The sequence below is a fragment of the Ailuropoda melanoleuca genome, chromosome 1 (genome assembly GCF_002007445.2).
Source record: "Ailuropoda melanoleuca isolate Jingjing chromosome 1, ASM200744v2, whole genome shotgun sequence".
Taxonomy (NCBI): Eukaryota; Metazoa; Chordata; class Mammalia; order Carnivora; family Ursidae; genus Ailuropoda; species Ailuropoda melanoleuca.
Genome location: NC_048218.1, coordinates 185,692,060 through 185,706,783, shown reverse-complemented (window position 1 = coordinate 185,706,783; position 14,724 = coordinate 185,692,060). Strand labels below are relative to the sequence as shown.

At 34.0% G+C, this 14,724-nt stretch overlaps 1 protein-coding gene across 1 annotated transcript in view; it reads left to right on the top strand.

Annotated features, from left to right (window-relative positions):
- Positions 1-14,724, top strand: part of WASL (WASP like actin nucleation promoting factor) — a 63,032-nt gene that overhangs the window by 33,273 nt on the left and 15,035 nt on the right. Inside the window, exons 3-6 of the mRNA XM_002919029.4 lie at positions 1,602-1,688; positions 2,917-3,013; positions 6,617-6,640; positions 13,560-13,728. Of these exons, the coding sequence (XP_002919075.2) occupies positions 1,602-1,688; positions 2,917-3,013; positions 6,617-6,640; positions 13,560-13,728 (377 nt within the window). The remainder of the gene's footprint in view (positions 1-1,601; positions 1,689-2,916; positions 3,014-6,616; positions 6,641-13,559; positions 13,729-14,724) is intronic.

Here is a 14,724-nt window from a genome sequence, read left to right as displayed (position 1 = left end):
GTACTTCTCACATTCAAACACAAATCCATGTTGTCCTAGATTGGATGCCCATTCTCAGGTATTCACCCTCTTAGAGTTACCGTGGAAGTAATTACCTTTGTGCAGAGATGAAGTGTCCATTTATCTTTTAAACCCTTTTCTGTAGGGGATGCCTGGATGGCTTAGTTGGTTAAGCATCTGCCTTCAGCTCAGGTCATGGGATCGAGTCCCATATCAGGCTCCTTGCTCAGTGAGGAGCCTGCTTCTCCCTCTGCCTGCCTCGCTCTCTCACTCTAACAAATAAGTAAATTTTTTAAAAATCTTTTCTGTCAGTAGGCTTTTGTAATATTTATATGTGGCAATAAGTATAATGGAATAATTACCCAAAAAACCTGACTTTGAACTCTCCTGGATGATACTTAAGGATAGATAGATTATAGTCAAACTGTTTTACTTCTCTGGGCCTTGGCTTATTTATTTGTAAAATGGGAGAACCATCTGGGTCTATTACAAAGTGTTTCCCTGAGATTAAATAAAACTTAAGTTACTGTACTTTGTAACTTTGTGCTTAGCATCCACTTCTCCATACCGCCAGATAGCTGAGAGATGTGGCATACTCCTGACTCCTGTTAGCAGGGGCTTACTATGGCAATGATCCTAGAGGATAGGGTACACATGCAGAGTTTGAAAGAAACTAGTTAGGTTGTTGGGGGTTTTTTGGGGGGTTTTTTGACATATTTCTCATGACAGGTGAGAAGCACTGTTTAGAAATCAAGTGCCCATATAACTCCACTGAGAAGAAAGGAATTGCATTATATGTGTGTACAGTTTTTCTAAATCATGGTGTAGGTAGAACTTTGCTTTTGAAATAGGACAACAGTTACATTTCTCTAACCACTTATTTCTAATTATAGGTAACCATTGCTGAATACTTGCAGTTAGCCACCTTTGGTATTAGGTTAATTGTATTTCTTCTGCAGCCATAGATGTGACAGTCCAGTCATCCATGGTTCTCTTAACCATACTTTAACCTTAGTGCACTTTAATCATCAGTCTCTTTCTGCACATGATTGACACTAACTCCTTTTTACCAGTATTTAGTTAGAGGGCCACTATGTAAAAGTTAGGAATTCGAAAATTGTTCACGAACAGTACTGAGAAGGTAAATTTGACCCTCCCAGCATCTACAGAATTGAGGAAAAGAGCGTGAAATGTTCCTGTAATATTTGATAGCGCACAGTCTATTGCTGTTGAAACTATGCATTGATAATCAGTACAACAGTAGTCTAGTCCTTCTGACATTGATGATCTAGTAATTGTTCTAGTTTTGTATTTGACTGAGTAACTGTGTTTGGGAATACAAGGCTAATGAGATTGTGTCTTATCATACTGAATTAAACTCATTTGATACGTAGTTTTTATGAAACAAAAATCCAGAATTTACTCTTTCGTTATTAAGAAATTACTGATTAAATTATATGTTATTTATGTTTTATACACGTGTTTTCTGTGCATGTAAAAGCTATTGTTAATATAAACAATTCCCTGAATATGAGTCATCTATTTTATTTTATTCCTAGAGACTATCTTTTTGGTAACTCTTAATTTTAACTTTTTTCTAGGATGGGAAACTATTGTGGGAACAAGAGCTATACAATAACTTTGTATATAATAGTCCTAGAGGATATTTTCATACCTTTGCTGGAGATGTAAGTCATATTTTTTTTATTGCCCCATTTAATGTAATTGTTTTTATATTTGTCTGTGGAAAGCATTTATGAGCTTTCCGTGTAAACACTGTATAAAGTAAAAAGAATTATTTTACTTTTAAAAGCTTCTTCATAGATAGTATAGCTAAATAGGAAGAAATGGCTAAGATTTTAAAGGGCCAAAAAAAAAAAAAAAAAGATTCCAAAGAGTACTGTAAGTAGAATTTGCTACATAGGAAAGAAATTTGTTTTTTTCGTCATCTTTGTCTTTGAACAGATAGGTTAATCTTTCTGGGATTTAGTTTTCTTATGTATAAAAATGAAGTCTTTATTGCCCACTAATCTATGGTATCTTTTAAATATTGAATGTTATATTGCCATTCAAATTATTTTGTGAAAGAATAGTTCATGGCCTAGAAGAGTGCTAAAATGCAATAAATGCTTGTAGGGGGAAAATAGAACTCAAAAAATTTATTGCATATTACTTGAAGAAGATGTTAGAAGAATTTCCATACCATATGCTTACAGGGTCACCATATGTAACCAGGTTATAGGTGATGTTAATTTTCTTTATTTTCATCTTTTTATTTCCTAAGTTTTCTATAATGAGAAAAAAGGTCAGATTAGATGATATATCCTTTCAAAAAGTATTTTATTCTCTAGCTGTTATTTTTCATGTTTTTCTTCATAAAATATAAATATATTTACATATATAAAAATGTGTATTAATGCCACAATCCATGTTAGTGTGTTTCCACATTTTTAATAATTTATCTGAATTAAGGTTATAATTTAAATAATACCTACAGTTAAGCTGTAAAATAAAAACATAACCTAGTAAAGATAGAGCTGACCTGCATTTGACAAACTTTTCTGGTGTTTGCCTTTTCTAAAATCCAAATTATTTTATAGGGAGCTCTATTGAAAGATCAAATTCAGTTTGCTGTTTTTGTTGTTGTTATTGAAGGTGGAGTATTCCCATTTAATATTTGAATGTCCACTATGAGAGGCAACCTTTCTAATAGTAGTCTTTTACTTTGCCTTCTCTATGCTTTTAGTATTCTTAAGTTATTTAGGTAAATTTAAAACTAAGCTAACTAAGCTCTTGTCTGCTAGTAAACTCAGCTTTCCTTCTTCATAAGTGTACTTTGTTGGTTATCAACTTTTTCATTAAATAGAGCTAGATTCATATTTTTTGTTGTTTACCTTTTTTAATAAAATATTTCAGACTTGTCAAGTTGCTCTTAATTTTGCCAATGAAGAAGAAGCAAAAAAATTCCGAAAAGCAGTTACAGACTTGTTGGGCCGGCGACAAAGGAAATCTGGTAAACTTTTTTTTTTTTTTTTTTAAATTCTTTTAAGCAGGAGCTGGCAAACTATGACTCATGGGACAGATCTGGCCCACACCTGTTTTTATAAATAAAGTTTTAGTGAGACACAGCTATGCTCATTGGTTTACATTTTCTCTGTATAATACATCTGATGGCTGCTTTTTGTCACAACAGTTGGGTAGTTACGACAAAGACTATTTGGCACACAAAGCCTAAAATATTTATTCTCTGGACCCTTAAAAAAATATATGTATATATACTAATCCTTACTTACGAGAAATGTTTTTATTTTTTTATTTATTTATTTTTTTTTTAATAATTTTTTTTTAAAGGTTTTATTTATTTATTTGACAGAGAGAGAGACAGCCAGGGAGAGAGGGAACACAAGCAGGGGGAGTGGGAGAGGAAGAAGCAGGCTCTCAGTGGAGGAGCCTGACGTGGGGCTTCGATCCCAGAACGCTGGGATCACGCCCTGAGCCGAAGGCAGACGCTTAACGACTGAGCCACCCAGGCGCCCCGAGAAATGTTTTTATTAAGAACTAATTTTTTCAGATTTACTGAAGAACTCATTCTGATAACCTTTTTGTTTGTAACATTCCGTATATACTGACTCTTAAACTTGCATTTTTATGGCATTGTTCTTAACTTAACATTCTTAGAATATTTAATACTTTGTGAACAAAGACTTTTTAGGCAAGCCTAGAAGCAAATAAGCAAAGTTGCAAACAAAATCTGTAAACATTGTTTTGTCTCTATTTTGTCCCTAATGCTGTCTGTTATAAAACCATAAGGAAGTAAGTTTAATGCATGAGACTATAATACATATAAAATAATTAGAGAATGATGCAGTCTAGTATAGAATTTTAAATTTATTGATACAGAAGTATTTGACAACAGTGTACTAGGCCTTTCTGTTGTCAGGTGGGAGAAGGGTGATCAGGAAAGGTGAACCTCTCTAAAATTATCATCTTAAGATCAGTTTTAGGAGAAAGAACATACGGGAGTTGAGATCACCAAATAGATACCCTTAAAACTAGTCATGCCATATACTTCTTGGAAAGTTTTTCTGTACATCTGGGGGTACATGTCACCACAGTTTTGAAGATCACTGTATTCCAGGATGTGCTTTACCACTAGGAAGGACTAAGCCTTGAAAAAATAAGACATTGGATCCAGAAAACAGGAATGTAAAACCATGTATTCCATTTTGTACATCTTTATTGTTATTTTAATGGGTTTCCAAGAGGCAGGTGAGGTAAAAATGAAAGTGAAATGAACTAAGTTATTGCCTCACAATTGCCTTCTTATTATATCTCATTTACAATGAGTAAATGGAATTATTAGGGACCTATTTTGTGTTACTTCTTTTTGGGATTGAAGAACATGTACTACTTAATTCCATGCTAGGAAAGGATTTAAAGGTATAGAATGATTTACAGTTCAGGGCCCTACTTCAGTGACATAGTCAGGTGCTAGGCCAGGGCCCTCTGGGGCTCCTTGTAGTCAAAATATGTGACATTTCCAAATCAAAACAAGTAAAAAATGTTTCCTGAAATATAGACTAATGGACTTTGAAATAGGAAGGTCACTTAAAGGTGTTTTTCAGCTGGTACAGGAATTTTGTTTTATATAGTTCCTAAACTTTTAAGCATGGTGTTTCAGAAGCAGAAAGATCACATTAGGGAGGCAGCTGAGTGATCGTTGGGTAGTGCTTCATGCTAAGTCAGACTTCAGCCTCACCTGTCTTTAACTTAGATGCATAGAGTCTGATTTTTGGAGCAACAAAGAATTAGTTTATTTTCTTTTCCTCCCAGTAGCCATTTAATATTGGAAGCCATCTGTCATGTTCTCATGCCTTTACTTCTTTAGTTTAACCAGTTTCAGTTTCTTACTCTTCACATCATGTAGCTTATAGACGCATCATCCCGAATACTGTGAATATCATAGATTTTTATGTCTTCTTTAGATGGTCCAGATTTGAAGAAGTGATCCAGCTTCACATACAGTGGTTATATTTCAACATAGTACTCCACAAGTATCTTTGCTAGTTGATTCTAAAGTACCTCTTGATTTGGTTAAATACTGTTCTGCAAATGTTTCTAGCAATTAGCACACACACGTAGCTCCCATTCTTCTTTGTTCAACCAAACCCTCCCTTTTTCCATATGAATGGCTCTCAAGCCAGGTTAGTGTCTTACTTGTAAATTACTTTTTAGAACTTATGCTCTGAACTTTATATTTATCTCATTATATTTTCATATCTGTGTTATCAATTTAAGAAGTATTTTCTCTCTGGTTGCAGAGATAACATCACCTGGGAAATGGGAGATTGACATTCACTGACATAGATAGGACTTGCTTTCGGAAAGTTACTTCGTCAGACCACCAGATGGAGTAATAAATTTGTATTTCCCATTGCCAAGATTTTTTAACTTGTCCCCCAGATAAATCCTATTAATTTTAGTTTATGGCTGTTTACAAACTAATTACTTTAGCATATCATTATTTATGGTTATTTCTCTTATAATTTTGGGCAGTTTTATATTAAAAATCTGTGGAAATTACATTTGTTTAAAATTCTTCAACTACTTTTGAATTTCTTAAAACCAAAATGATATCAAACTTAGTATGTAAGAGTCTGAGTGCAAAGGATTGGTAGTTTTCCTGATTTTACTCCTTCCTAATCTGTTATAGCTTTTTATTACTCTTTTGGTCTGCCTTAGTGATCAGACATTTCTAAGTATTCTCATTACCCTTGTGCTTTCATTGAGTTCCATAGCTTTGAAAACTGTCCATACGCTTATGCCTCCCAAAGTTTTATCTACATTGATGCCTCTCCCTCAACCTTCAGACTTGTTTACTTCAATTGGGCCTCAGAATAACCTTCAGACATAACATGTCTGAGCAGAACAGTTGATCCATGTTCCCTAACCCCAGTTAGACCCATTGCTACTCCTCCCCACGTCTTCCCCAATTTGGTAAAAGGTTCCACTCTGGCTCACCATGATCTTTCATAAATCCTATTAGTGAGTCTGTTGTCTCTGCCTTCAAGAACATATCCTGGATCTATTCCTCATCACCTCTGCGGCCCCCCTAATCTAAGCCCCCATCATCTGTCACCTGGACTACTATAACTCCCTCACTAGTCTCCCTGCTGCCACTCAGTGCCCCCTATGATCTCTTTTCCACATAGTAGCCAAAGTTAACTTTTAAAAACATAGATTAGATTATTCACTGGCCCTATTGAAAACCCTATAAGAGCTTCCTATCATATATAGAATACAATCTATATTCCTTACCCTGGCCTGTGGGACCCTATATGATCCAGTCCAGGGTCTCCTTCTGACTTTTCTTTTACTCTTCTGTTGGCTCACTCTAGTCCAAGCTTCATGATGTTCCTTAATGCCGTTCCCTCCTTAGGGCCTTTAAATATGTTGTTCCCTCTCTTATTTTATTCAGATGTTAGTTCCTCGGAGAAACCTTTCTTAGCCACTTACACATTGATTTAGGAATAAGACAGTTTAGGTAAATTAATTTTTTATGTTGATTTTGTATTGCATATGTCTAATAATATTATTTTAATTTATTTTCTAACAGAGAAAAGACGAGACCCCCCAAATGGTAAGCTTTTTGATACAAATTATTGATCTAGAAGATTTTAGACTGTAGTTTAATCCTTTTAGAAACATGTATCATTAATACTTAATATTTAATATCTGCGATCAAATACTGTAGTTTATTGTGCCATTTTAAAATAACAAAGATGAGTCTTAGAGAAATGTACTATTCTTTGCTTTTTTATAGGATGGAGGAGGACTACATAGGGTGAAGATCATTATTAATATCTTCATTCTATATTGACAATTAAGTTTAGAAACTGTATAATCTTGTCTTAATATCTTCCTTAAAGGTGGTAGAGTTTGTGTAGCATACTTGTTCATTTCTTACTTTAAGATTTATGTTTTTTTCTTATTTCAAAATACTGTTTCACACTGGTAATATGAAACTAGCCCCTGTGGGAATGAGCACTGACTTTAATGGTGTGTTTAGAACTAATATAGCTGTATATTACCCTCCTTAATTTGATGATGAGCACTTGCAGTATTGAGACTTCATTTAAAAAAAAACAACATGCATACCAGAAAGGTATACATTCCAAAATGAAAAGGAATTCCAAAATAAAAAGGACAAAGTCCCAGATCTTTAGGGCAGAAATTCTCATCCTGGACTCCATAAGCCCTCCCTGAAATAGTGTGCTAAATTTTTAAGTGTATATATTTTCTCTGGGGAGAGAGGATACAGAGCTTTCATCATGTTTAAATTGGGTCCCTGACCTTGTGGCAGTAAGGAACCCTTGCTCTGGGAACCTTCATTATAATGGAGAATATGGCTTTTTTTTTTTTTTTTTTTTTAAGCATCTCACATCCTCTCAGAATTTAGATAGCTATTCCAGGAAACAGTATGTGACAACTATCAGTGATTGTTAGGGTTTGTTTCTCTTAAACAGATATATTGCTTTCTGATTTTGTCCTTAAATTTCTTTTCCTGATATAAAAACATGAACCAAATATTAAATTTTGGATTATTTACCTTATTACCTTATTACAATTAAAAAAAAAAACTACCTTCAGTAAGGCTTACCTTGTGCCAAGTACTTTGACTTTGTCTTTTAAGTAGAAATTTTGATACTTATTTTATAGGACTGCTGTGGAGATTAAATGAAGTAATCAAAGTACTTAGCATTGTCCTTACTAAATACTAGTTATCGTGATGAAGACAATGACAACAATAATTATAGCAGCTGCTATTTAATGATCATTTACTACCAGCCAGGCACTGTCCAGCAGTCTTATGAAGTGGCTGCTATTATCCCCATTTTATAGAAGAGCGAACGGGGGCACAAGTGGGTAATTTGCTCAGGGTCACAAAACTACGAAGTGGTAGAGCAGGATTCAGTCTCAAGCAGTCTTAACTCCACAGCCTGGCCCCTTAATCACTATGCTGTGTCCATAAGATTTTGAAGGAGAAACTGAGACCTAGAAAGGGTAAATAACATGCCTTAAGTAACTTGGCTGATACGTGGCGGAGGCAAAGGTAGCAGAAGCCGCTGAGTCAGAAGTCATTCATCTGTGAACTCCTACAGCAGTGTTAGAGTTTTTTCCCTTATTGCATGCTTAATGTTTTAGTCCTTTTGAATTTATTATTCTGCATTCTGTAAGCATGTATTGAGTGCAGTGAGGAAGGCTTCCTAGAAGTGGCATCTTTGGGAAAAGTAACCTCAGATTTTAGAGTGTAGATGTTGTATAAATAATATAATTAAAGTTAACAGTATAAATATTTTATAGAGTTTTCAAAATTTTACTCTTTTCAGTACATATAAAATGTACTTCTGAAGAGGCACCTAATCCATGAATACACAGAATTTGGATATTCTTTTTTTTTTTTTTTAGATGTTATTTATTTATTCATTTATCTGGGAGAGAGAGAGCTCCGAGCAGGAGGAGGAGCAGAGGGGAAAGGAGAGGGACAAGCAGACTCTGTGCTGAGATCGTGACCAAACCAAGAGTCTGACACTTAACTGACTGAGCCACCCAGGCACCCCATGAATTTGTATATTCTTTATGTGACAGTGGTGTCTTGCAATTTTATTACTCCTAGTGGGGGAGGTACTCATAATTAAATAGAGTGTCTTTCTCTGTGATTGCTCTTGGTTTTAAATCTTTAGGTCTGTAGTTTTAACCCTTTGGCAAAGTGATCCCAAACTTCTTTTCATTAAATGAGAGTTTAAAAAAATAGTATCATTAAAAGGCAAAATTATATGGCTATGTATTGCTAGCATTTATATATATATTTTATATACCAGGTAGACCAGCTAATATTCCATAACTTTAAGTGGATATAAATAAATTACTTAGGTTTATTAGGCTCTAACCTTCCTTTAGCAGCCTTCCTGCTCCCCAACACAGCTCCAAACCAGAGTACAACCCATTAGCCAGATGTCACAGTAGCAGGATCAACTCCATATTCATGCCATTATTTGAGAGTATAGCTTTTTCTCTTCATAGAATTACTGCCCAAAATAGTGACTCCCAACTGTGATGCTGAGACTCTATTTTGTTATTCCTGAATAGCAAGGTTTCCTTGGCATCGAGGTCACTCTACTCTCCAGACTCTATAACTTAATAGAGGACAGGGCAGTGTGCAGCCTGAGTGTGAGTAATGGAAAGGCACATGGGCACGCTCTCATTAGCACGTGGGACATATATAGGAAATCTATATTTCCTTATAAAATATACATATAATATGGTATTAACATATTACATACACAATAAAGGATGAAATAATTATTAATAGGAGTTTTAATATTTTTTTCCTGCAGTGCAGTCATTTGTCTTGCTCTCCCCACTATGTGGAAAACACTGTTTGGAGGGCAGCATATTACGTTTCTGCATTTGGTACACGACTACCAGGCGCAGTGGACACCTTACCACCTTGCTGTGTCCATGCAGGTGCTTTGTCTTAAATCCTCATTTGGATTATCAGTTTAGTAGACTTTTTCAAATTTTAACTATTAAAAAGACACTTTATGTAGAAGTAACATATATTCCTGAAATGCAATTCAGTGTCTTCCTCACTAACTCCTAATCCATACATCTTTCTTTTTTCTTTATTGGTCAGTCTCACCTTTTAGCTTAGACGCTTTCCAATGATTTGTTCTCAGCTTCATGACTGCTTGACATCAGAGGCCTCTGGGCCACCTGTTTCTCAACTATTTTACCTTGGTGAGAGTTCTCTGCTTTTTATGTAATTAAGGGGAAGACTTTAGTTTGTTCTTTTAGTTTTAAAATTAACTAGAAATGCTGTTCAGTGAGAATATTAAAAAGCCTTTTCTGTGACAATTTTCTTTAATCAGAAAATGGTAATTTGTCATATGACTGTTGTTTTTTTTTTAAAGGAGGGAAATCGCCCCTCCATTATATATTTACTTAGTATATGTTCTTAGGATGAGTATAATTTCATAAATGGAATAATTATATTAATTTTTATTGGATGTGATTTAAGAGTATCTCTATTACCAGGTCTTCCATAAACTTTATTAAAAAAATGACTCTGTGCCTTACCCAGGTTGTCACTTTTGAAACAAATATTTAATTGGGCTTTAGAACACCATTTTAAACTTACTTCCAAACACCTTCAAATTCTGAAGTAAATGACTATTACCAACAGAAATAACCAAGTACCTAATCTCATGATTATGTAGGAAACCTTTTTTCTGAATTTTGAAAGTTATTAGTAAATATTTATTGAATGAAGAAGTGTTGAACTATATAAATTGAGAGAACTAATTGGTAAGGAAATGATATATGATAACATTGGTAAAGTTAGCCTAATCAATCACCTTATGGCTTGACTTTAGTATAAAAAGTACAGTAGTAGTAAATAGAAAGGGTAGTGGACTAGGAACCAAGGTAGCAGAATTCATCTTCACTTTTGTCACTAATTGAATGACTTTAGATAGGTCATCTGACTCTTCTCATCCTTAGTTTTCATCTATAAGATGAAAAGTGTAGAAAAACACTCTAATTTCCCAGCTAATACTAATTTTCTGTATATCTCTATAATTTGAATTTTCTTAGATAGACTTAATTAAATAATGTTTTAACCAGTAATGAAATTCATGTGTAATGACACTAAATAGCTAATTCAAAGGCTTTATAAACTGCTTGGCAGTAACTCCTTTTGGGATAGAGTGAGGAGGGGAAACACAGTCTGACTACAGTATGAATTAAACCTTGTTATTCATTCCACATACCACTTACATTTTGTTCCTGTCTTCTTTATCCTTAAACTTTCTTCAGAGATGGCTGAATTATTTTCTCTAGTGAGTTATAAATCAGGCTTACAAGAATCTTAACTTTATTAAATTTCCCAGGAAAGAATTTATTAGCTTGGATAATTTAAACTATTCAACCTCACTTTACCCAATTCTATTACCGTTTAAAACATCCGTGGTATAATAATAACTTTTATACAACCTAGAGCAGCATTAAAAATACTTTTGTTTTTGTTTTTTTCTAAAAACTGATAATAGTTTTGTCATTTTTTTAATGGTGAATCTGGTTGCTCCTTTATAGTTGCTCTTTGAACCTATTTCAGGAGGGGTGGTAATATATAAGGAGAGTGCCTCATTCTGATACTCCTAAATCTGTCCTGAGTTAATTCTTAAATTCTAGTAAGTATAAAGATAAGACAGTAAGTAGTGATTCGCGGCATCTTACCGTGGATGGTGTTCCTGATACTGATTTGTAAAGCTAAATAATAAGAGGGAAGGCTGAAAAGGAGGGATGAGAAATAAAAACAGATCAGTAGATAAGCCTTTGAGTATGACACCAATTTAATAACCCTCCAACAAACACTTGAATTCTGGGTATTCTTAGTCCCTTACTTTGTGAAACTACAGTAAACATTGAAATCTGATACCTGAACAAATTTGAAAATCCAAGTCTTTATCTACTATTTCATAAACCTTCTGTATTGCATAACCTTTAATTTTTGATCCAGTTATTTGTATTATTCCTTGACACTGAATCATCTTATTTTAATGGTCTTATCCATATTATTCACTAGCTTCCATTTTTTTCCAATAACAATTTCTTTACTTCTTGCCAATATGAGCAACTTCCGTGGAATTTTATATGAAAATACAAATAGAGCTTTTAGACACATGTAAGTAGACTTTGATTATGGAGGGAAAATAGCTGAATTTTGGTGATATTAAAAATACAAATCTTTCCAAATTGTTTACTTGCCCGATAAAGTGGTAGATGGGTTTCGTAAATTTATTTTAACTCTATTTCATCTTGAATAGTAGAGTTGAAAGAGAGAACATGGGTTTCATATAATTTACCCATTTAGATAAACATTGTTCTTTCAGGTAACTTTAGTAAATAGGCTACATTTGAGGTTTTTAGTGCAGTTGAAGAAATACCGTCAAATTGGCATTTAGTTTTCACCTAATATACATTAGCCTGTAATTTCTTGGGGTTTCTGTTTTCCATTCTATGATTATATCAGGGGTCCTCAAGACCACCACCCCACAGTTGATTTGCTAGAAGAACTCAACATGACTAGGCATATAGTGGAGTACTCATGGCAAAGATTTATGACAGTGAAAGGATATAAAACAAAATCAACAAAGGGAAAGACACATGGGTTTAGGTCTGAGGGAAACCACGTACAGCTTTGCCATAGTCTTCTCCCATTGGAGTCGCAGGGAATGCACATAATTCCTCCAGTAATAAGCTGTTACAGCACATGGTAAGTGTTGTCTAAAAGGGAAACTCATCAGGGACTCAGTGCCCAGAGTTTATTGGGGGCTACTCACGTAGTTCTCCCCTTTCCAGCACATACCAAGGTATAGACTCCCAGAAGGAAAGCAGGTGTTTAGGATTAAGCACATTGTTAGCACAAATAGTTGAGGCACAGTGAGCCCATCTTATCAGGGAATGATAAAAACCCTCTTGGAATCCCAGTTTCCAAATGCCAGCTCAGAGCTAACTTTACAAGCAGCCCTTTCTAAGGATGGCAGTCTCGGGCCTGCTGTGTTAATTGTTTTCTCTGTGCAATAGTGGTTACATTTTATACAACATTTTGAAAGTCGTCATTAAGGTACTCATCTCAGAGGAATTTAATCTAATAAGAGGTTTTGTCAGATAATCCTATATTAAAATTGACTCTCTAAGGAACATGTGATGCCGTTTACTTAAATTTATAAGGAATTTCTTAATTGAATACATTTCATTTAGACTCTCATGCATTTAAAGCCAAGAATATTTTTGTGAATTATAAAACAGGTTTTATATATTATATTTAGTGTCACTCCTAAAGGTGCTATTAATAATATCTGAAGATGCAGGAGATATTTTCACTATTGGTTCTTGTGGAAGATAAGTGTTTTGAGAATTTTTCCATCTCATTTTTGAGCCCTGTACTTCCGATAGAGAAAATATTATTGGACTTACATATGGTAGTTTTGGAAAAAATAGTAGTAATAATTGTATAAGTACTTTCTTCCCTCATGGACTAATAAAGTTGAAACAAAGAAATTAGATTTCTTTGTCAGATTTTTTTAAAAAGTAAATGCTTTTTAAATTTTTATTATCCTTGTTCTGTCATATATACCACTTTACCAACAACTAATGGGATGTGTGTGATGCTGTTATAGTCAAAATTCAAGGGATTAGACCAATTAAATTTAAATTCTTATTGAAAATTTTTATTTTCCATGAGATTTAATGTTATAAAAATACAAGTTCTCTTTGCAATAACATCTATACTAATGTGTTTAAGATTTCATTATAGGCTTTTGAAATTTTGGCAGCACTTTATCCATTATTTATAAAAAATTAACATGCAACTTTAAAATTTAAATAATTTATGTTAGCAAAGTGGTCCTACTTCAGAGAAAGATATTTAAATTATAAATTATGAGTGTAATAATTGTTATCTTAAATTATATCCCTTTCATATTATTTTGCAGGTCCTAATCTACCCATGGCAACAGTTGACATAAAAAATCCAGAAATCACTACCAATAGATTTTATGGTCCACAAGTCAACAACATTTCCCATACCAAAGAAAAGAAAAAAGGAAAAGCTAAAAAGAAGAGATTAACCAAGGCAGATATTGGAACACCAAGCAATTTCCAGTAAGAGAATTCTTTTGATTTTACTCACTTCTGTTCTTGAGTTTTACCTTGTTAGAAAATTTTGTTTTCTTTTTGGAAAGACCCTTACATTTATCATTTTCATACTTTTTTCACTATAGATTTTGTTGGAGTTGTTTTTTGGTTTTTGTGGGTTTTTTTAAGGCTATTGTTCAGTAGACTTTCTGTGAATCTTACAGTTTATTTTTCTACTCATCAGAAAAGAAAAATTAGATTAAGTTGTTTCTTTAATTGTTGGACATAATGATTTCTTAACTTTTTCCCTTAAAATGGGATTTGGAAATTGCCTAGAGGCACTGTCTTAGTCCATTTGGGCTGCTGTAACAGAATACCATAGACTGAGTGGCTTATAAACAGCAGAAATTTGTTTCTACAGTTCTGGAGATTGGGAAGAGGCAGGCAGAATTTACTGCCTGGTTAAGAGACAGCTGTCTTCTAACTGTCTTCCTCACATGTTGGAAGAGGGCAGGAGAACTCTCTGGGGCCTTTTTTTTAAGGGCACTAATCCCATTCTTCAGGGATCCACCCTCAAAACCTAATCACCTCCCCAAATCCTTACTTCCAAATACCATCATATTGGGGATTAGGTCTCAACATAGGAATTTTTAAGGGACACAAACATTAGTCTATAGTAGGCATCATCAAACCTTTGGTATTTTTTTGACATATTTTAAGCATTTTCATATACATCATTTCATTAGCTCGTTACAAAATTCCTGTCCTCTCATATATATATAATGCTTGTATTCTTCTGTTAGTTTGACAGTTGAGGAAATAGATGCTCAGAAAGATTGTGCTAAAATGTTAAAACTCAGTTTAACTGAGGCCAGTCCTGGCCTCCTGACTCTTCACACAGTTTTTCCCTGAATATGGGTATGTGTACAAGAACTGTTAGGTCAGGCCCAAAATTTATTGGTTGGATTGGATTTCATATATTTTATGTTTTAAATGCTCTTTTATGTATTTTCTATTTTTTAT